The 23,261-nt window shown below is 41.6% G+C and overlaps 1 protein-coding gene across 1 annotated transcript in view; it reads left to right on the top strand.

The window, feature by feature from the left end:
• Nucleotides 1-23,261, top strand: part of LOC137781404 (vertebrate ancient opsin-like) — a 44,002-nt gene that overhangs the window by 11,841 nt on the left and 8,900 nt on the right. The window contains exon 3 of the mRNA XM_068570143.1: nt 20,577-20,810. Coding sequence (XP_068426244.1) covers nt 20,577-20,810 — 234 coding nt within the window. The remainder of the gene's footprint in view (nt 1-20,576; nt 20,811-23,261) is intronic.

Genomic DNA, 23,261 nt, shown 5'->3' on the forward strand with positions numbered 1-23,261 from the left:
AACACAGTTTTTGACCACAAAGGCATATTATCCAAAACGAGGCTATATTTCTGTTTGATGTCCTTTTTGACTTGCTTTAAAGTACTTTTACATAACTTGGTATCTCACTCACTTTGGTGAATAATTTATTACGTTGCTGCCAGAGGTCAGAAAGCATAACTAACTGGTTAAAATAATCAAATGAGTTGGGTCCAATCATGAATCCTCAATCATTAGATTTCCTGTCCAGAATCTTTCCTTTAATCAGCCTTTGGTTGGAAGTATTTGGTTTGATAGCCAGCAGTTCCCTCACTTGTCTCAACATCTTTACTCTTGTTTTGAATTTTGTACGACTGATATATATGTCTGCTGATTCCTACCGGTACTCTCAAATGCTACGATATTTCACCAACTCTGTGACACAGGTATATAGAGCTGAAGAGGGGGAGAGAGATGAAGATATCAAGGGGAAGTGAAGGAGGCAGAGAGATGAAGGAAGGAAAAGGAGTGGAGGAGGGGGAGAGAAACCGACTGTGACTGCTGGTGGGGCCCTAATTTAGTTCTGGCCCACATCAGATGCACTGACCTTGCACTGGTCATGAGGTAATTTCATTGGTCACGAGCTGATTTTTTTCTGCCCAACTTCATGACCTGCTATCATAATTCCCCAAAATAGGCAGGGAGCGCACTGGAGGGGGAATTCAATGCAAATTCGGTGGTGCAGTTTGGATTAAGAAATGACACTTGTACCTCCACCTACTTTCTGATTTGCTGGCATCTGCAAAAGTAATATTATGAGTTTCACCACGATACCAATATTTCATTGATTATTGGGACTACGACACAATATTTTCTGGAATTACAAAGTCTGCCACAATACGATATCAAGAGGATTCAATTGAGAAGCCTGCGATCATCATTGAAATGATCTCTGCCCATTTAACACAACCAGTTAAATCAATTGACAAAGAGCAATTCAAATGCATGCAAATACATATTCAAACATGTATATGTAGACCAAGCTGAAACTCATGCTGTATAATACCTACTAAAACCTTCATAACAGTTATAATATGACATTTTTGTTCAAACAGTTTTAGAAATGGAGGCTCACGCTGTGGCGCTGTTGGATTGTATTTCAATATACTGAGAAGTACTTCCAATATTTTGTCCACTTATCCGTAGACTAAATATGAGAAACACATCGGAATGGTTTATGGTCCGGCTTTTGTATAATCAGTTTTAGATTTAGTGCACCTAAGAACCTGGCACCTCAAGTGTATATAAGCGCTCCCATTGGTCGATCTTTGAGCTGTTTCGACGGCATGAACAAGCGACGGCATGAACCTCAGCATGTGTTACAAACCTGCTTGGCTACGCGAGTATCTGGAGCACACAATGCTGTCTACACCGTTTCCAACATTACACAACCAGCGCCGTCTTCCTGGCAGATTCTTTCATTTGAATTGTTTTTAGAGTCAGGAGGAATACATTACCGACTCGCCACAATGGAAGGCTTGTCAAAACAAGCATTGTAAGTCCAGTGTAATACCAGCTCTCTCTCAGATAACGTGTTAGAAAAATACCTGCTGCTGACGCCCCAAATGTGCCGCTATAACAGATTATCACACAGACACACACACACACACACACACATACACACACGCTAGAAACATGACAGAAACGAGAAGGAGATACAGCTGTGAAAACACTCCTCCGAAACCCTTGGGATGAAAGCTGCCAGCATGCTTGCTTGATTCGGGCTCGGTGGGCGAGTGGCGAGATGCTAGAGGTTACAGCTGCTGCTCAGCAGAAGAGGCTGCGCGCATGAAACACAAATTAGTTCTCAGACTGGCTGCAGGATGAATCCATTGTTCTCTTTCTATTGCAAGTGGCTTGTCTTTGCTCATTGTCTTGCTGGGCGCTTCATGTTTTACTTGTTTTTCTTCTCCTCCACGTTCCCTTTGCCCTCTGAGCATCCATCTCCAACTCCGTTTCCCGCTTTTGACAAGTCTTTGGACTATTATGCTAATCTTGTGCGTGTTCCTCATTCTCACTCAGATCTCCACACATTTTCACTCTCATTGTCCATATCAGTGGCTTATTATGCAGAACCTGTGCACAACACACAGAGTACGATGGCTCATTTAACTGTCTGCAGTGACTGCTTCATTCTTTTTCATTTGCCTTTTCACTCTTTTCCAAGCCCTCTTCTTCCAATTCTCTTCCTCCCAGCTCTTACTCTTTCACTGTGCTCATCATCATCCATCTTTTTCACCACGTCGTCTCGGTTGCATCTCATCTCCATTTTTGTGCAACAATGAGAAAGATGTTGACATCTGAAAGCCACTTAGTTATTTTTTCATATGAAACAAGGTGAGGTAGGAAGCCTTTGTTACGATTGCTATATATATCTTCAAATGCTGCATTTGGTCATGGGTTCCCACCTGAAACTGTTAACTTTTCTTCTGTGCTATAGAGTAAAGAAAACAAACCACTAGCGAGTGTTGACATCACGGTAACAGTTTTTATTACAAAACAGTTCTGTAAACACAATAAAGAAATTGTTTTAAAATACACCCAAATTTGGCTGAAACAAAATAGACATCAAAATCAAAGCTTTAAGGTTCCTGAGAACAATAATTTAAGGTGTGAATCCAGCCTGACTTCCAGAAATACCAAAACAGAGCAGCACATTTCAAGTACTTGGGGAACCCTGACATCTGCCAACGCCTACCTCCCAATCTGTGGCCTTATTAAAATGACACGCAGCCTGCACCTATCATCCAAGCTATGAAACTCCATCAACTCAACCTTGCTGATACTGTAATTGATAACCTCATGGAGATGGATCTCGTCCAAATTATGATCAAGAGTGCAGCCAATCTCTCAAATCCATTAGAAAACCTGAGAAAGTGATTGAATGTAGTGGGAGTATAACATGGTTTGAAGGGGTCAATGTGTAATGTGCTCATCAGCAGCTGCAGCCCCGTTTTATACGTTTAAAGCAGTTCAAGGTGGTCATCGGTAATGTGGCATTGAAGCCACCAGGAGCCTCTTTGCATCAGCGTATGTTATTTGACGTACCACAGAAGCCCGCACATGGTTCAAAGGTTCAGCTTTAGTGTCCTCAGAGACGAGAACGTCTCCAGAGTCAGAGCCCAGCTCTTACACAGAGGTCATTGAGTTCAGGCCACTTTGCCCAAACCCCAAAGCCACCAGTCAGAGTCCATTATTATCTTAGAAAACCTGAACCTCTCACCATTTAAAACATTAATCAGGTCTAGCCCAGATGTATATAATTGTGTCATTACCATGTTTTCTTTCACCATGTTTAAATCTTAGTTTAGTATATTTTCATGTCATGTTTGCCCAGAGAAACTAGTAATATCAAAATGTGCAAAAAGTGTGTTGCGCGACACTCACACTAATTTACACTAAAAGCATGTGCTGCTTTTCTGAGAGCAAGACTTTTAAAGGAAGGTTAAACTGAACTCCTTCAGAGTTGAAAGCCCCCTCTTAAAGTCGGCTGGAGGATGTATCATTACTTTAATTCATAACTGAAATGTGCTCATTTGATGCCAGCCCTAGAACCACTTCCTTTACATAATTTATTAATTATGGAAATTGCTCGATATTAAAGTCTAGAAGTAAAATACTAAAAGCTGTTTTTTATCTCTATTTCGAAGTGACTGTCCCTCATTGACATTCTGCCGAAAGAGGATCAAGATAATGAATCATCTGTGATATTTGAGAATACTGCATAGTTCACTGCACCGTTCCCATGGTTTTAAAAGAGTATGTAACCTGCCTTTAAGCTATGTTTTAATTGAAAAATGGCATTGTCTTAGTAACATTAACTTACATGAGCTCGGATACGCCGTAAGATCAACCTGTAACTTGCCTACATGGTGAGAGGAAGAGCTACTTTATTGACCCACACGTCTCAAATGTCCATATTGTTTTAGATGAAACAAAGACATTACTGACTGATATTGTAATTCAAGATACTATGAGCATATAGGTGTCACTCTTAAGTTCATTCCTTGTGCCATGTATGAGCTTCTTTTACACTGTGCAACCGTAGTTCGGCTCCCAATTTAGATCAGCATTTCTTCAGCATTTTATGTAAAAAGGGCCTTGGTTAGTGGTGTAAACTGTAAAGGACCATCGTCGATCCGTCCAGATCCTCCCTTATGGTTTGGCACGCATGTGAACCGCAAATTACACAGTTTTGCACAAATAGCCGAGACAACTCTCTCAGCTGGGATGAGGTTCTGTAAGGAGGAGGATGTAGTCAGCCCGGCTGCCGCTACACAGATGGACACCGCTGGACACCGCTGGACGTTTTCATCTTCTTCTTTTCAATGCTTGACACTAAAGAAAAAATGGGAGCAGAACTAAGGTCGCACAGCGTTTATATGGTGCATGTATAAGTATGTAAGGGAGGCCCATGCAGAGCACAAGGACAGTAAAAAAAAAAATGTAATCTTTACGCATATGTGTGTAGGATGAACCCAATAGCCACAGCTCTAAGAAGGCAAAGCGATACGAAAAATAACTTAAACCACATCTATTAAATTAGTGTTAATTATCTATATTTGAGTCGTAGCCCTCTGTTAGGAGTTGTGATGGCTCTCATTAAAATGTAAAGTAAAGCAAATGTGCATCTCCTAATTCCCATTGCATTTGCTTCCAGAGCAAACTGGGACATGAATATCTGAAAATATCAACCCCAGTTTTTCCACTAAGCTTTCATCTTGGCTTCCCAAGAGGAAATCAAAGTGCTGGCATCAAAGTCACAGGAGTGAAAATACCCTGTTGTCATGGAATGCAAAGTGTGGCTGGATCACACACATAAATACATTTAAAATGTTGTGTGTTAGAGTCCAGTCTTCTTGAGTTAAACGTATTCATCTGATTCTGCAGGACATTTTATTCAGAGCATGCAGGATGGATCATTTGTCTTTGAAATTTGTCCTTTTCATGTAAATTAATTCAACAGACCATTAAGTTATTATCACCCTTGTGTTCACCCTCTTGAATATGAGTTGATCAGCTGATATATTTTCTCTCTCATGTATTTGAAAAGGCTGCCAGAACACAACAGTTATCGAGGTATCCGAGATTTAACTGAAAGCTGCGAACAACACAACGCAGTGTGACTTTTGTTAATCGTCGGGGCAGACTATGAAATCAAGCAAGCAGCAAGCAGATGTTCATGTACAAAATGCTGTTGATGTTAAATTAACATTACTTTCAGTTTGTTATTTTTTCATGTTTTAAATTAATACCTCCTTTCATCCATCTATCTCCCTCTAGATGTGTGTTGTGGTATTGAACGCAGCAGAACTGGCTCTAAAGTGAAGACCTGAGTTTGTGGCCAGTTATCGACCGTCAATTGATGTTGTATTTAATCTTGAAGCACTGAACTGGGACACAGCTAAAGGCTGCCTTATGAGAGCAAGTTTAAAAATGACCCAGTGATCTGATTAAATCAAAACACGATACTTAATTTGCTTCAAGCTCCCAAGCGGAGCCAACGACACACACTCCGTTTGTCTTTCTGGAGTCAGCTTTTTGTCTTTCAAAGATGAAAGATAATGGGTTTAGTCTCGTTAAGGAGCCGTCTTTGGTTGAACCTAAATTGTACAGACACTGGCATGCAGAGCAATACCAAGATTAAAATTGCCTCAACTCAAGGAATTAATTAAATATAGATGCAAACAACTCCCAGGTAATGTTTATCGCCTGACAGAAATCTGCCAATATCTGTCTTGAAAAGAAAAGCCTCCAGTTCTTTCTCGTGCGTTTGTGAGAAAAGAGACTGCTCTGTGTGCGATAGCCATCGTTTCTCTCTTTGCTCGCATGCTGAGCTCTCCTCCTGTCCTGACCCAATAAGCAATGGCCTAAATGAGGTATTTGGATGTGAGACAGCCGCTCATCTGTGCCACCCTCTGTAGCCAGTCTGTCTGTAGGATGTAGCAGCATTTCTCTGTTGACTGAGAAGCACACAATCACACAAAACAGTGATGAACAGCATCACATTCCTTATGGCCGTCATTGTTAACCATATTTTAAAGGACGCTGATCTATTGAGGATGGATGCATGCCCGCTGTTATGAGAGTGTGTGCTTCCCTGCCCCGCCCCGTCTGTGTTTCTCCTCAGGATATATATCTAACACACCTCTTTGAGGACTCTGTATTGGAAATGGGGCAGCGCCCAGAGATATATCTGCTTTGAGCTTTGCTCCTGCCCTATTTTCACATGTTTACTTGTTCCCCGGCCCTCCCTACTAGATGTTGTACGCTCAAAGGAATCATGACTTTTGTTGGCGATTCCCATTTCCAACATATTTATAAGTTCAAGCTCTGTAATTGGACTTCTGCTTCCGAAGTTTTCTTGAGACCAAAATGTTTCCTCTGTGTGATATTTTAGTCTGACACTTTTTGCTTGAGGTGAATTGTATGAAGTGTTGCTAGTTTGTACTTGGCCGCCATGCTAGCTAATTAACTGCTGCTTATACATTCATTCCATCATCCAAAACATTTATTCTATTCAGGCTCGCGGGGCGCTGGAGACGATCCCAGCTGACATTGGTCCCTCTTACTGCGAGGTGACAGTGCTAGCCACTACATCGCAGTACTTCCTCTGTGTGTCTGTGTATGCATATTTATATATGTATTATAAAAACCCTCATGTTCCGTGGGATACTAGCATTAGCAGCATGGTCAGCACGGTCATTTTCTGATGAACAAATTAATAAATGTAGAAACAAAAAAGAGGTTCTTGGAGCTGGTGAAAAAAAAACAACAACTTCGGAGTCCGCTTCCAGACTGGTTATTACTGGTTTTATGGGGCCATGTTCACAAAATAGTCTAAGGCTTAAAGTATCTCCTAACTGCATGAAGAAACTAAATGAAAGATGAGCCAGTTGTAACATTGAGACTCCTTGAATTTTGGTCTGGGAGGATTTCACAAAGCATGTAGTGCTAAAACTTCCAACACATAAGTCTGAGAGAAGTTAAAGGGTTGAAAGGATTTAAGGGGCTCATAAGTCACTAAAATGGGCTTCATGTAGTGCCTGCCTTTGGGAAAATCCAGAAATAAAGCACACCTGTGTACAGATATTTAATTTCACATTAGGTCACCTTTCCACCGATCACTAGCAGCAAGGTCTAGCTGGGCCCGTCCTGAAGCAGTTTAATCAGTTTAGTTAGTAAAAGTTGCTGCAAGAAGCTTGACTTAAGAGGAAACTCACCGTGAGACAAGATACTTTGCGAATACAGATCTTGATGCGATTGTCTACAGTACGTCCGCAAAAGAATTCAACTTTAAAAGTGTTATCACACGATTGATCATGACCAAATGATACCGGAGCACAATAAACCTAACACAATAAAAGACCATGCAGGGTTGCGGTTGCTTTTAAGGAGGGCAATAGTTTAATGCACACCACTGGAACACTAAAAGTCTTTTGTAACTATGGCTGGAGAAAAAGCAAATCTTCACATCTCCGGCTTTGCACCATTTTATCTTCACTACTTCAGATGAAATATTCATGCAGATAATTACGTTGTTATTGGAATGTAAAACTGGAGCCATTTTGGGACAATCAATATTATTCATACTGAATGTGCTTATCGCCATCAGGAGGAGGATCCTCCCCCTGGTATTTTAGGCAGACACAGGGCACAATGAGTAATGTGCCGTTCGCCCCTGCCGTTAGCTAATAAAACACAAATACATCTTGAAAGAGTCGTACTCTGCATCTATGTTTGTATGTGCTTGAATTTACAGTGTACAGTATATGGAAGTCTGTAAGGGTGTTAGAACGAACACTCCACCGGTTACGGTCGTCTCGCGCCGGTTCGATTCCCGCGTCTCCTCGTAGTTTGCATGTCGAAGTGTCCTTGAGCAAGACGCTGAACCCCCAGTTGCTCCCCGGGCGCTTCTCAGCAGCACTGCTCCTAAATTGTCATGTAAAACCATGTCATGTATGTATGTGAAAATGTACGTAATATGACAACGTAATTAAGTTTAAGTTATATACCTGAAGTTCATAAAAGTACTCATGTAATTAATATCTGCTTGCTTTTCAAAAGTCTGAAAGAAAATTAAAAGAAAATGTCGCCTTAAAAACATTTAGTGTGGATCCTACGCTCTGGTTTATGAATGATTTATTTCCAGATATGGCAACGTTAGCATCACTTTGTTTCGAGAAGTACTCTGTCAAATTTAAAGCGGCAGTCAAAACAATGAGGCTCATTTGATAAATAATTGCAATTCTGCACCAGTAAGTAAAAATAATAGAATGAATAGTCCATCCTTTATTGTTTTGACAGGCGCTCTGCAGTTGACAAAAAATGCTGTGAGCTCAAATAAATTTGACAGAATCATTCTCAATGAAAAGTGACGCTAACTTTTCCCAATCAGGAAAGAAAAACCCCCGGGTGAGAAAAGTGATGATCGGACACCTCGTTAAAACTAGAATATCTGTGATCGGACCCCACATCATAATCTGTGGGGGTTCAACTGAGTAAAAGTAAAATAATAATAATAAGTAAGAGGGTCAACCTTTGTCTTCATCTCATCTTCATTTGATTTGAAAGCCGATTTGAATGCAGAAACTTCATTAGCGCGGCTGACACAAAGGATTCGATAAGGATCACTGTCAACACAGATGACATTTCATAGAGCGTAAACCGAATGTTTTGCCTCCATCGATGGCTTCACGTCATGTTTGCCATCTTCTGATGGTCTAATCTTGGATCCACTCTGGTCTAATGGAAAATACAATAACGACCAATCAACACGGGTATGCTTGTCTACTTACGATTGATAGAGATTTTAGTTGGAAGCATCTCTACATGTTGTATACTCGCACATGATGAATTTCAGAGGGGAAAAAAAAAACACTTTCTTACGTTATTATATCTGTCAAAACTGTAAATGATCAGTTTTGAAAAAAGGCCCCTATAAAACTATTGCATCATCAATAAAGAAGGTTTTTACGATAGAAGTCAAGACATTTCATGACATTAGTGGATATTATCACATTTTCTGATCGCGTTGAATGCAAATTGTATTACAATTTCAGGCGTTATTACATTTTCAGGAAGTTATCATTGACATGTACTCCTGGAAAGCTCACTGAAACTCAGTGAGGTCATTTCCTCTTCTCTGTGTGCAAGGTGCTGCCAAATGCCGAAGTTCTCTGTATTGTGCATCTCTGGCAATTTGTTTGTGAATATAGATGGAGCAAGTCATCAAAAGAAGCCCCTGCAGTGTCAGAGAAAGCTTTCACTTTGCAGAGAACCTCGCTTACATATACTTCACTGATGCCAGTTTCCTCTTTTGCACACTTCACACCATCAAGGTGCGTACTGTGTAGAAGAAGGCTTGAAGCAATTTCTGTAGTTTATTGAATTAACCGTTGAAGCTCTTATCAGCCGAGTGTGTCCAGATGATCAAATGCACACTCTTAAATCTGTCTTTGTGCGACTTTATATGTCCGTGTCTACTTGTGCTTGATTGAGCCAACCAGCTATTGAGTCCAACTAAAAGCCATTAAATGAGAACTGGGATTGGAATACAACTTTTTCAACAAAGCCTGTCACATAAACAGTCTGCCAAGGCTAACTTTAGTTCAGTGAAGTGACATTTTCCCCCATACTTTATATCAAATTTACATCCTGACGGGGTTCTTTTTCTCCAATTTAGAGATTCACATGTTTGCCGAAAGCTGGCACGCGAAAAGGCGGCGCGGACTCATCTTTAATAACTTGCTCATAGCCAACGGATATATTTAATGTTGTTCTCTGTATTGGGTGAACTCTACAAGGACTTCTGACATTAGATGAAAACATTGGTCTTTGGATTTTTTTTTCCCCCTTCCTCTTGAATCGAGTCCCTTTAGAGCTCCTGGGGGAAGAATCTTCAGATGTTACCGAAAGCAATCCAACGGAAAGAAAAGCCCTTTCGGTACAGTTCAACAAGTCAATACCACATTGCCTCTGCACTGCTTACCTCTCCCTTAGGTTCTCGGGAGTGTTATTATTCCAAATAAAAACGAATGTCTTGGCACTCCATCTCAGCGTAACCCCCACACACACCAGCCTTGCATCACTCCATCGGCTCCTGAAGTCCCCCAGCGGCCCCGACAGAGCCTCGCCCTCAATTTGATAACTGATTCCCTCCCTTACAAATTGTTTGTCTGTAGGAAACAGCTGGTAATGCTTATTCCCCAGTGCGCGACAGATTCTCTTGACTCTCTCCCTCATTCAATAAAAGTTACATTACCGGCCCCTTTTCTGCAGCGACCTTGAAGACACCTCGATGTGGCGGGGGGAGAGATGGGGGAGGTGGAAGTAGGGAGCGCGGGGATGTGCAGAGGTTAGGAGGAGGGGGACAGCGAGTGTTTGTAAAGCGACTCAGTGGAGCGTTCAGGATTCTTGCTGAGAGAGGCTCTTTGATGGGCGACAGGCGGACGTAGTGTTTGGCAGGCCACGGGAGGTTGGTGCTGTACGGGACTAATGCGCCAGACAAATTCTGTGATCAATCATTTTTAGCGGCGCAGCGACCGAGCTGGCAGAACCCCCGGGCCGACTCAGGAGCTGGAAATGCTGAGACAAAACAAGCCCCACAAAAGTACGCTGCCCTTCTGGGCGATGTGTGTTTGTAGCGTCTGACACTTTGTCTGAGTGGCCGTTGGTGTGAGTCGTCGACGTCCTCAATTTGAGTTGATTACTGTTTGGTTTTTCATCTGGGTGTTTATTTTGATGGAAAAAAAAAAGGTTCTTGAGACCGCATTTGGATGCCGAGTGAAAGTACACATCCAAGTGTATTTATGGACAGTATGTGTGTGCATCTGTGTGTGTGTGTAAGCCCCAAAGCACCGTCAGCAAAAGCCTGGAGTTGTTTACAGCTGATGGGCTTCAAGAACCATTTGCCTCCTCTCTTAACCACTTCAAGTCATTGCAGAGGGGAGATGTCACTCGTACGATCGCTGACATGTTTTTTTTTTGTGACTCTCAGCATCAGTTGAGCGTCTTGTCTCGGTGACTGCACTTCCCCTCCCTTCTGGCAGAGAGGGGGAAGGGATGATGGAAGGGTGAAAAGTGCGATCACATTGTTGAGGATGTAGCTTTTTAAGGAGTTCATGTTCTGGTGACATGACAGGATCCGACTTTGCTTTGATATTGTGCTGCAGCTTCAGCTGTCAAAGCCCCGCCGACGGGAGAGAAGTCACACAGAGGAACCTTCCAAACGGACACCAACACGGTTTTGCTTCTTTAAACTTGTGAATTTTCAGCAATTACGCCAGCTCCTGATACAAAATGTGCCACTTTTATTACAATTACAGTCCCCATAAGTCTTGTAAAGCCAGTTATTTCTGTCAGAAGCCTGAGGTTAGGGGTGTTTTAATAGCGATACATGCAATGCGTGACTTTAATAAATGATCAGATAAAGAAGTCAGTCAGAAGGAATCCGTTTTTATGAGAGTGTGCCAGCTGGGGCATTAAAAGTTTGGAAGTTTCCACTTCATTAGATTAACTTGCCCGCAAAAGATCATATAGCTCCTATTTTGTTCCTCGCCGACATCTCATTCAGTCACAAGATACGTTTTTGGCTCGTAGCTTTTCAAAGTTAGATGCAGCTGACTTAAAGACGAGGAAATGAGAAAACGTTTCAGTCAAAGTTACGGAGTCAGGATGTACAGTAAATGCACTCAGAAAGTTACTTCTAATCTGTCTTTCTTTGTTGAGGTAGTGTTGCGAAGCTGTCACCTCTCCCAGGAGTTTCACGAGTACTGATGGTGCATTCTCTTGAAATATCATCCTGCTGTGATAAATATAGGTCTGTCACAATAACTAACTAAGATATTCAGACATTGGAATTTGAACGTGGACAAACTAAATAGAAAGTAAATGAAATATGATGCAAAACCAAATAAATAAATTTCATGTTCAAATCAGTTCATAATGTGAAATGATTGAGCTCATGTCCATACACTGCACTGTATGATACATTGATGTTATGACAGGCCTTTACTAATAAATGTGCCTGAACTGATTTGGCGTGGGTCGCCGTTTTCCAGATCCCCCTAGGGGTCGGTGCACTTTAAAGAAGACAGTCGGAGAAGGTTATTTGTTTTGGATTGCTTAGCTGAGTGCACTTTCATGACAGCCTTGTATTTTAAGGTGGTGTGTGCATGGGTGTTGAACTGGCGAGGCTCAAATATCTGCAGCTGACCCACGTTTTCTCTCCAGCCAGGTCAACGCTCGCTGACCTGGCTGTGGAAGCCTCACATGCTGGCTACAACTTGGTGAAAACTCCCGCCACAACTGGCCAACGCGAGGACAAAAAGACAAACATCAGGAGAGGGGGAACTTAACGGTCTCTGTTGGTTGCCATTAACTATTGGACTAACAGCAATTGACTTTAAATCTACCTGCAGCTTCTCCCTATAGGCCTTTATTTCTATCCTCTGGGATTTACCACCCACCTCTCCTCTCTCATTTCTCTCTCCCACTCCTTCCTCCTGTGCACTTTCCCTTCTCAAACAACCTCTCTCCGATCCACCTCATGCTCTCGTACTCCCCCTCCATCTTCCCCCTGAATGTTCTCACCTCCATGTCTGGCTCATACCGCCTGCTTTTTGTCGCATCGCCGCCACCACCACCGCCAACCTCACAGCGGAATAGTCAGTGTCTGGTGCCGCTGCAGGCGGGAAGCAGGGCAGGCAGCAGCTGGGGGAGGCGAAGGACACCGACTGCCTCCAGCCTCCCAGGGCGGAGGGGATTGTTAGCAGCCGGTCTGGCGACCGCCCACTCCATCCATGTAATCCAGTTAGCCGGTCCAAAGACTCCAAATTAGGCGATTATGTGGACAAGTTGTGTCTGTTACATGTGTGTAACTGATTAAGATGTACTTTTGTGTTGAATACCTGTCATTGTTTTGCAATCTACGTATTCAGGATAGAATAGATATTAGTGAATGAACAGAAAGAACATTTTCACCATCCATAGCTTACTATAACAATTTTTTATTTCGACAATAGTGTATCAATATGTCCAAAACAATTTTTAAAAGAAAATCCAGTTTCAAATCTGTTGTGCCGACACGGGCAATGCACGAGAGCCGCACACGCAGTAACATCGCACAACTGAAAACTGAACGTGGAGGAATAAGAGATAAATGGGAAGGACCCCAGCCATAGTTTATTTTCAAATGAAGTTGTGGCAAGTTAGTAAAAAGGTTCAGCGACAATGAGAATACCATGTGCACTTTATTTTCATCTAACACATTTCAGTGTGTTCACTGCTGAGTGACTCTCCAATTAGTTTTAATGAAATACCTATGCATATATTACAATATATATGATGAATACATCATATTGTAAAACGTGTGTCGAGGATAGAAATTATATTGTGAGGTGCTTGCCAAAACGCAGCCTTCCCAAACAAACAGACTGCCAATCTGTTGGTGAAGTGAGAGAGAGAGAGAGAGAAATGAGACTCTTTACCGGAACATCTGGACGTGGATAGATGAAACAGTGAGGAAGAAACTGTCTGATAACAAAGCAGAAATAATTTAGAGTATTGGAGGCGGAGGGGAAAGGGAGTGGTGACTCCACCGTTCTTGACAGAGCAGTTTCTGAAATACAAACAGTCGAGAGTTGTGTTTTGACAGTGTTTACTTGAGCACTGCTGTCAGTCCATCTCCTCCATCCCCTTGCAGACCAATTGTATGTGTCTTTGGACCATAATGGAGGTGACCTGTCCTCCACACTGGGGACTTCACCGTGCCTTCTATCAAATATCCACCAAAACTTTAAACTTCAGATAAGAAAGTTGAAAAGATGCTCTCTCAAACAAAGTTCTTAGATTGGCTCATCGGATTATTAACAAGTCATCATCAACCAATTATAATAATAGCACCATGTAATACAATTACAATCTCATGTTGGGAAAGAGTGTTGGTTCAGATTCTGTTCGGCTACTTGCAGCTTTATCACCAATGTTACGATGATGAGACTCTTTGATTACACCGGTATAACTTAAATTGGGGTCGTATCCCTCAGCCAACCCGCCAAGTTGCTGTTTACATCAATGTCTGTCCAAAATGTCCCCACTTTCATCCTACATCCTACATTTGTGTGACATTGTTCTAATTACTAAACAGATTCTGGGGTTATGGCCAAAAATTAGTTTTGTGACATCACAGTGCCCTTCAAAATAAAATCAGTTCATCCTCAAGTCCAAATGGGTTTTTGTGTCAAATTTGAAGATATTCCTTCCAGGCATTACTGAGACATCACATTCATGAGAATGGTGCAGACCTATAAACATAAAGCCATAAAAAGCAGCTGACCTCCCCAGTGTGTCATACAGCTACAGAGAGGACCACCAGAGGGACGCAAATGCTTAGTGAGCCTCAAGGTCCACCATGTTAATTACACCCATGCCCATATTTGGAGTTGTCCGTTGTACATAAAGTGCTGTTTTACCTTTTGTCAGCTGCCCCCAAACAAGGACAATCTGGTGCTCAAACATGAACACTTACTTTTATCCATAACAGAATATTGTGACCAAAATACATCTGACGATACATGTCATGTAATACAGGATTGTGTTTCCAAATTCAACTTTGCACAGTATTTTCTTGTATTTCACTTAAAAAATGAAATTTCTGCAGCTGGAAATGTTGAACTCCTGAAATTAGACCGCAGTCAAAATATAATTACATGTTGCCTGGTCTGTGTATTTCAGCTCACCTGCTTCATCAGACTCAAATTAAAAATGTTGTCGGGTGCTGCATGGATGTTTTTGTAGGGCAACACTGGAAGTTAGCATAACAGTGACTCCCTCGACAAAAAGATGAATGGATTTTTCCGTTGGATTATTCTCTATAATCTCTGTGACAATCACAAATTCATGAAATTTACAAGTTTTATTTACGCAAGATAATCGTCACAAATGAACACCACTTTCATGATTTTTGTATCTTGGATGCAAACGCCAGAAGCAAAGTGTTAACATCACATTATAAACTAACTATCCCATGGTCATGTGACTTTATGTCACCACCACTAACCTGAAGGCGGACCAGTATTAGGTGTCTTGATGTTTAGTAGTCATTTAGTCACTTGTTTTTTTTAAATTTATGATGAGGATAGCTTGCTGTATTTTAAAACACAACTTTAAAATAGCTTAGGCTCGTGTTAACAACAGACATTAATTCAGGCATCTCACCAAGAATCCATACAAAAAAACCCACCAACTTCGAGATGAGAGAACAGGAAGCGCAAAAGCGATAACTAATTTACAGATTTAGGACTCATTCCCGCACCACTCTATTGGCACAGTTTTACTTTTCATTGGCAAATGTCGGTTAGCATAAAGTCAAGCCAGTTTAAGCTCATTAACTGAGAAGCAAAGCCTGAAATTAACTCAACTCTATTTTTTAACTATTATTTATTTATATCTGCAGCACTTTCCATCTCCACGAGACCTTCCCATCACCACTGACAACACAAAACTATAACAACTCCTGCGTGAACCCTAACTTTATCCTATTATAGACAAAGAACTGTCATACAAAGCCCACAATACAGCCACAGCCCACTTTTGGGGGTTCACTCTCCCAAAGAAATCCATTAAATCTGAGCTTTCCTCACCCAGGACTCGGTTGACTCTTTGCTCAAACTTTAATCATCCCCTGCCTGGACCACCACAATGCCAACTGCAGTCATGCTGCTAAAGTATTCTCTTAAACTGAAACTCATCAATCATTCCCACAATATGTGCATGTCTTTCCACTATTCCCTCCTTGAAAGGTTTTATTAATAATGGAGCTGCGGCTTGAACCATGCAGCCCATGCAGCGCTATAAATTCTGTCACAGCGGGCTGGCTTCCCCTGCGTGAGTCGACCTGGTCATCACGTCTGTTGGCTCTGCCTCCGTTGTGGCTGGATTAACCTTCCGTCTCCATTCGGCAAAGAAAAGTCCATTCTTATGTTTCCTTCTTAAATCCCGTCAAAGGTACGTGCGTCACTGAGCGCTTACTTCCTATTTGTCAGGGGCTTAACTGTTTGAACTGATTGTACCATTCAATCGTAAGTTCCTCTTCCGAGCGTGACACGAGCAGCGAGATGGCGTTAGTAAAGTGTAACTGTCAGATTCCCCCGTCTCCCTCGCTTCACACACCGGTATTCATCCTCTTTCATGTGACATGCAGTGATTAGAACAGATGGCTGTGCCTACAGACAGGGAAGTTCAACAGTCGACGTCAGTGTGACAGTCTTCTCCCACAGAAACAACACGGGAGGCTCATGTTGAAAGCAGGCACTTAATGTCAACTTCAGTGTCATCTGGAAAAGCAACGGAGGTAGTGTAGCAGAAAACACACGCTTTCATGCTTTAATGGCGAACACAAACTATATTATTGCTGTTGGTCACATGGCCTTATAAATACAGCAGTCTCATGTAAACACACGGGGTTAGCAGGTGACATTAGCCGTGGTTAATAATATTATAATAATAATTTCATTTATATAGCACCTTCAAAGATAAAGTTTACACATTGCTTTCACAGATAAGCAAAGCATAGACACAACTTAAATAGTGATAAACAAAAAGGACCACACCATACATGCATTAAATACAACTAAAACAAATAAATAGCCAAAACGGTAGAAAAAAAACAAATATATAGAATATACAAACAAAACCATGGGAACAAAATAACTGCATCATAGATCATGAAAGAACATAAAAGGACGACGTCACTTTAAAGCAATTCTATAAAAATGGGTTTTAAGAAGTGAATTAGAAGAAGTTATTGATTCTGCCAGCATTATCTCCTCCGGCAGGTCGTTCCTAAGTCGAGGGGCCCTGATGGCAAAAGCACGGTCACCCTTTGATTTAAGCCTCGACTATCGGAACGGCCAGGAGGGCCCCACCGGAGGATCTAAGGCTGCGAGTTGGCTCATATGCCGTTAACATTTCAATCATGTAATCTGGGGGCCAGACCCAGGCGGGCCCTAAAAGTGATCAATAAAGTCTTAAAATCAATTCTAAAACCAACTGGGAGCCAGTGGAGAGAGGCCAGAACTGGAGTGATGTGATGTTGTCTGTTAGAACCAGACAACATCACATTTGGAGGCGGGAGATAGATTTTTGGGTAATCCTGAGAGGAGTGAGTTGCAGTAATCTAGTCTAGAGAGAATAAGTGCATGGACGACTTTTCCCACTTCAGGTGTGGGTTTGATTCTAGCGATGGTTCTTAATTGAAAGAAGCAGGACTGGATGTTTGTTTTATCTGTGTTTGAAGTTCAAATAAGTGTCGAACATTACTCCCAGGTTTCTTGCAGCAGATTTGATATAGGCAGACATGGTACTGAGTTCACTCTGAATGAGGCTCGTGTTATTCTTTGGAGAGTTGAATAGTATTTTCAGGTATTAAGTTGTAAAAGGTTTTGTGCCATCCAACAGTTGACGTCAGAGAGACCGTCCAGCACAGCAGCTCGGCTCTTTGGGTCACCGGGTCTCAGCGGACAGACACCCGCCTTTCCAATGTGACTCTGGTCATCGGATACGTCAGATCGTGACTCAGCTGCGTGCTCATACTGCCCACATTTAAAACGTCAAGGCAACCTGCCCGATCGGATATAATTTGTGGTCAAATGAGCAGCTGTGAAACTGTGGATAAACACATTTCATTTTCATAAAATTGACGTTGGATTGAAGAAAAGTTGGTGGTGTAGGACGAGGGACGAGAGGATTGAAATAGAACTGAATTAATGAATCAGGCTGCTCTGTCAGGGAGGCTCTGCTGCTGCTGACTTTCTTCCTTTCGGCCAGTGAACACTTTCTTAATTCAGCTGCCATACATTGCACAGAAAATTCAGTATGGACAGGTGGTTATATTTTTTATTCTTCCTGAAACTCCAACTTTTACTGTTTCCTGCCTCCAAAAGTGATAGTTGATTTATTGTATTGTTCCTTTTTGACAAGTTTGTTTCTTCATAGTAGTCTAGTCTATTCTCTTATTTCTTCTATTTGTGAGTTGTGTTCTAATTAGGCACAAAAGCCTCCACCACATCAATTAGTTTAGCTGTAAGGTTGTCAGTTCTGTTTGCCAACTCTGCCGGGGCTCCCGTCAGAGTGTCGCAGGCCCGACATAATGCAAGCGTGTCTGTGACGATGAGTCACATCAGTTTGTTTGTCGACGAATAAAAACCACAACTCCTCAAGACACCAAGTTCTTTTGTCTGGCTTGACAGCCACCTATACAACCTGCAGATTAAAAAGGATGTAGCCCCAAAGCACGCAAAAACGCTTGCTCAGGCACACTTAAGGTGGACTGATCTTTAAGGTGGACTCGTTATGGAAAACATAAAATAAAAACTCTTCCATCCTTTAAACTTACGGCAAAAATCCGTCGAAATACTTATTTTACGTCAGTATTCGATCAAATAGTGACATGCGCACACACACACACACACACACACACACACACACACACACACACACACTATATAGATATGTCTAAATAATTGGCAGCCTGTCAGGCTCAACCGTGCTCCTTCTGTCAGAGAGGAAAAACATCTATGGGATATTTAATTAAGTCTGTGAAGTGCTGTGAATATATCGTCTCTCAACGGACATTTTACATCAAACCGCTCTTGAGAAGTTTCTTTCCCATTCGTCTATTGGCTCTCCGTGTGTGTCAGTGGATTATGGGCAGTTGGACCACTGCCCATAATCTACAACTCTATTTTAACTGTCATGATGCAAAGCGAAAGAGAAGCTGTTCTCCGTTTTACTGTCTGTTGTCCATCACCAAAAAGCTCCCGTCATTTTGATGCTCATTACCGAGCTTGTCGTCCTGTCGTTTCTACAAAAGGCTGCAACAGATTTGTGCCGTCACAAGAACACGACACATAAATATGAATTATACGGCTTCAGGGAACGGCTGTTTAGCATATGAAACAGCTTCTGTGTTAGGGCAGTCGATTAGTAAGCTAGCTCCTTTCACCAGCTCCACAGCCTTTGATTGCAGTCATTCAACATTTACTCTCCATTTCCTCAATTTGTCTATGATCTCTGCCACTTAGTGTATTTAAATGAGAGCCAAGATTGAAGCTTTTAGCCGTCTATTCGCCTAAGCTGAAAAAAAACTGGAAAGTTTACAGGATGGAAATAGAACCAAACTGGAAGTAGGCAAATTTCCAAAGACAAGTACCTTTTTAATTAAACAAGGATGATTTCTCAAAACGAACAACTCGTAAGCCTATAAACTAGGAGAGCTATAGAAGGCATTGTCTGTCACTCTTAGGATGTGGAGCAGTTAATAGACATCTCAAGTCCTTTTTTGTGTTGGAATTTCTTTGACTTTTGGCTTCAAACAATGTTGTTTTCCCCTTCAGTAATGCAGTTGTATGTGTACAACTATGTGAACAGTACTCTCTCAGAATACAACTTGAGCTCTCTTATAAAAGCAGAAAAATAAAAAAAAAAACCTGCATATGCTTCTTCCTGTCGGTGTGTGCCTCCATGGAAAGTTGAGTGATAGCTGCAGACATGTGGCTACGGGGTGAGAGATACACAAGTTTGTGGAGGATAAAGGTTTTTGTCAGTTTGAAAGTTTGTCCATGAACATCACTGGCTGTACTTACCAGTAACACACACATATAAGAAAAGTACCTATCTTATCTAACTCTCCGAAGGTATGCAAATTACTGTTTTTTATACAAATGTAAATCTATTGCTTCAATTTGTTGAATATATATTATTATTAAAATCCAATGGGCCCAAGTGTGCTCACATTTTGGCAAAGACAAAAATATTAAACTGCATGCAGGGCACAAAGTAAATCTGCACACTGTTTGGCTCCAAATCCAATTGTTTATTTCACTTTTCAAGGCAGCATTTTCATCTTCAAGTGTGAAACCACAAAATAAGCGTTCTCGTAGAAGCAGAAATCAAATATATTCCTTATCACCTGCTAGTCAGCAAACCGCAGGGAAAACTCAAATGACTGTCTCTCCGTTGTATAACCAGTAAAGTTACAGTTTGTAACATGTCTGCCCAAAAGGTTATCACTTTATAATTGTATCCTGTTTGACATATGTGTGAAACTATCAAAGCATGAGCAGCATAACGTAAATATCTTGAGTAATGGCAAAAATGTGTTTTGTGAGGTCACTGACATTGACCTTTGATCACATAATCAGTTCATCCAAGTCCCTACAGACATTCCTGAGATACCACATTCACAAGAACATACATGACATGAGACAACCAACATCTAGTCAGTTCATTCTTGAGTTCAAGTGAAAGTTTGTGCTTAAAATGAATTTGTTGTGTGAATGAGAATGGCCGAAGACCATGGAAGCATAAAACTTAATAAAACCCAAGTTGTAATAATCCAGAATTGGTGTCTTTTAATTTGCTAGAACAAGACGTGTGTGTGTATGTGTGCGTGTATGTGTTTGTGTGTGCGTGTGTTTCTGTGCTAATATTTGCAGGTAAGAATTACAAACCGCTCCGTCATATTCTTTGCTCTTTTTCCCCCTCGCTGTCTCCAGGTGAGCGGGATCAATGCGTCCATGAGTAGGAAGCGTGAGCAGCGCGTGTTGTTCATGGTGGTGATCATGGTGGTCTGCTACCTCTTGTGCTGGCTGCCGTACGGCATCATGGCCTTGATAGCCACCTTCGGGCCTCCGGGACTGGTCACGCCCGTGGCGAGCATCATCCCCTCAGTCTTGGCCAAGACGAGCACGGTCATCAACCCCGTCATCTATGTCTTCATGAATAAACAGGTGAGGGTGTGGGGGGGGGGAGGGGCTCAGTGTCTTATCTTTGGCTGCAGCAGGATGAGGTCATCTTGCAAACTGAGGCCAGTTCTCTCAATTGTTTTCACTGCGCTTTGATAGAATATAAATGAGTCATTGTTTTATTATTCACATCAGATGTTATTCCTTCTTGACACTAAATGATGTACCTGTGTATCAATGATGAATAACAAGGTGTTTTTTCCTATCTGAATCTAGCTGTTCATTACAGATTTGAAGCAAATCTGTATCAAGTTGTATCACAAGGTCCAATATCCAGTTATCTAATGACATAAACAAGTCAATAAGAAGACAGAGGCCACGTTGGCCGAAGCAATTATATTCTTATGTGATTCCAACCAATTCCTGGTATTAACTGACTATTTGTCAAACCAGAAGAGTTATTTCCGATGTCATGCAGGCGTTGCCTGAAGTGTTGATAATTAGTCTCTTAGTGCTCCATTAACCTTGACCCACGCTGAATCATTTTGGCAGATATTTTATTTAAGTTGGAGGTCCCATTTGATCTTGTTGGTGTTGACTGGGAATGTTATTCTAACTGCCTGTATAACACAAGTGGCCGGTGTTGATGTAATAAAGCAGACAATGAGCCTAATGAGTGCTCATAGTAGTGGTGATAAACTAAAACTGCTGAAGATATTTCTATATCAAGTTGTCCATATGGTGTGTTTGCATAGGATCACATACTTAGAAGACATTTGTAGTTACATATGCCTTCAAGTTCAGTAGAGCACAGGAGGAAGTGTTGCACTTGCACACATCCGTCACAAGTTGAAGAGACAGAAACTTTTTGGGCCATCAGCTTCTAAACTAGACAGCACTGGCCCTGTTCATGCTTTTTGGGCTGGAGGGCTAGAGACAGGATGAAAGTTAAAAGGCAGTCAGGTTTGGGACGTGAACTCCAGCATCAGACATGTTTCATCAGGCATTCCTTGTGTTATGCCACTGGTGGCCAACATGTGGACGACCACATCTGAATTTAGATGCACATACATACTGAATTACTGATTAAGGGCTGTGGGACACAAAGCCGTTGTATGCAAATAATGAATCACAGCAGATCTTTAAAGTAGTGGTGAATTATTGTGTGAGACGGGCTGTTGTTTGTGTTATTAAATTCACACCATAGAATGATGGAAACAAGCATGTTTTTGTTGAATCATTCTGTTTGAATAATTCAACATTCTACCTTTTTTTTCTTTCTTTTTTTTTGGCAATTTCAAGTTCAGGCAACTTCAGGCAATTGTTCAAGGTCCAGAACAATGGTTGAAATGGATCATTGTTCTTCTATTCTTAACTTTTCTTATGTCTGATTTGACCTCTTTGGGAGTCTAGAATCTTTCAAATGAAGAAATCAATTATGGGGAAGAAAAGATTGTTGAAAAGTAAAGAACAAACTGAAGATTCAACGTGTTTCACACTTTGCCTCATTGAAAAAAAGTCTCAAGCCAAAATGGTTGGGAGCCACTGACTTAGGAGGGCGGAGGGCTCCAGGTTCACTGAAGTGGCAATTAGTTTGTGACAATAGGATTAACTCAGCACAAAAGCCCGTCAGCCAAAAGTTTACCTCCCTCCGTATTTGTCAGTAAATGAATGCAACTCCTCAAGACGCTGGCCAGGTTCCCACGTCTCCCAAAAAACACGATATAAACTGCAACAATAAAAGCTTTAAGTTGGCAGCTGTATTGAGTCATTTGCAGGACTGGTTTTGGGGGGGGACCTTTATTTATTTTTTGCAGTTTTAGTGTAAATAGTGCATAATAAACAGGTAATACAAAATCTATTTGAAATTACCACAAAAGAATCATGATTTACTAACTCATATATAATGCTCTGAGTGGAGCGGCCATGAGGGTCCTTGCAGGTCAGTCCGGTTCCTTGGTTTACACGCTTCCTCATTAACTCTGCGTGCTGCTATTGGGTTATATGCAGGATTGTTTTGCTTGTGTCTTAAAGCCTGCATTAAACATTGGTTTAGGGGTGAGCAATATCCACCATCATGTATGAATATTAAACCAAACAAATGCACAAGAGCAATTATTTAGGTAATGGTTTGCCCACCTCAGGATGCTTTTGCGCCTATATTTATACAGCCGCTGTGATGACAGCAGCTGCAAAAATGTCCACAGATCCTACTCGTTATTCCCACAGGGAAGTTGACGCGAACAAATTTCCCTGTCGACAGATTGTATTGACAGAACCTATAACATGCACGCAGCGACTGCATACTTAACATCAATGCTACGTTTCAGCTACTTCAGGCTGCAACGTTTGAAGCAATGCCTGATACCTGTGATTTGGGGCTTTGCTGCTGGAGATGGTTCTGGCTCTCTAGAAGTGTTTGGGAGAATTTATCCACATGATAGAAAAACTAGGAAAGTTGAGGCCTGGTTGAAAATTGACTTGAACTTTCTTTGT

The sequence above is a fragment of the Clinocottus analis genome, unplaced genomic scaffold (genome assembly GCF_023055335.1).
Source record: "Clinocottus analis isolate CAN_PGR_092001 unplaced genomic scaffold, fCliAna1.0.p SCAF_11, whole genome shotgun sequence".
Lineage (NCBI taxonomy): Eukaryota > Metazoa > Chordata > Actinopteri > Perciformes > Cottidae > Clinocottus > Clinocottus analis.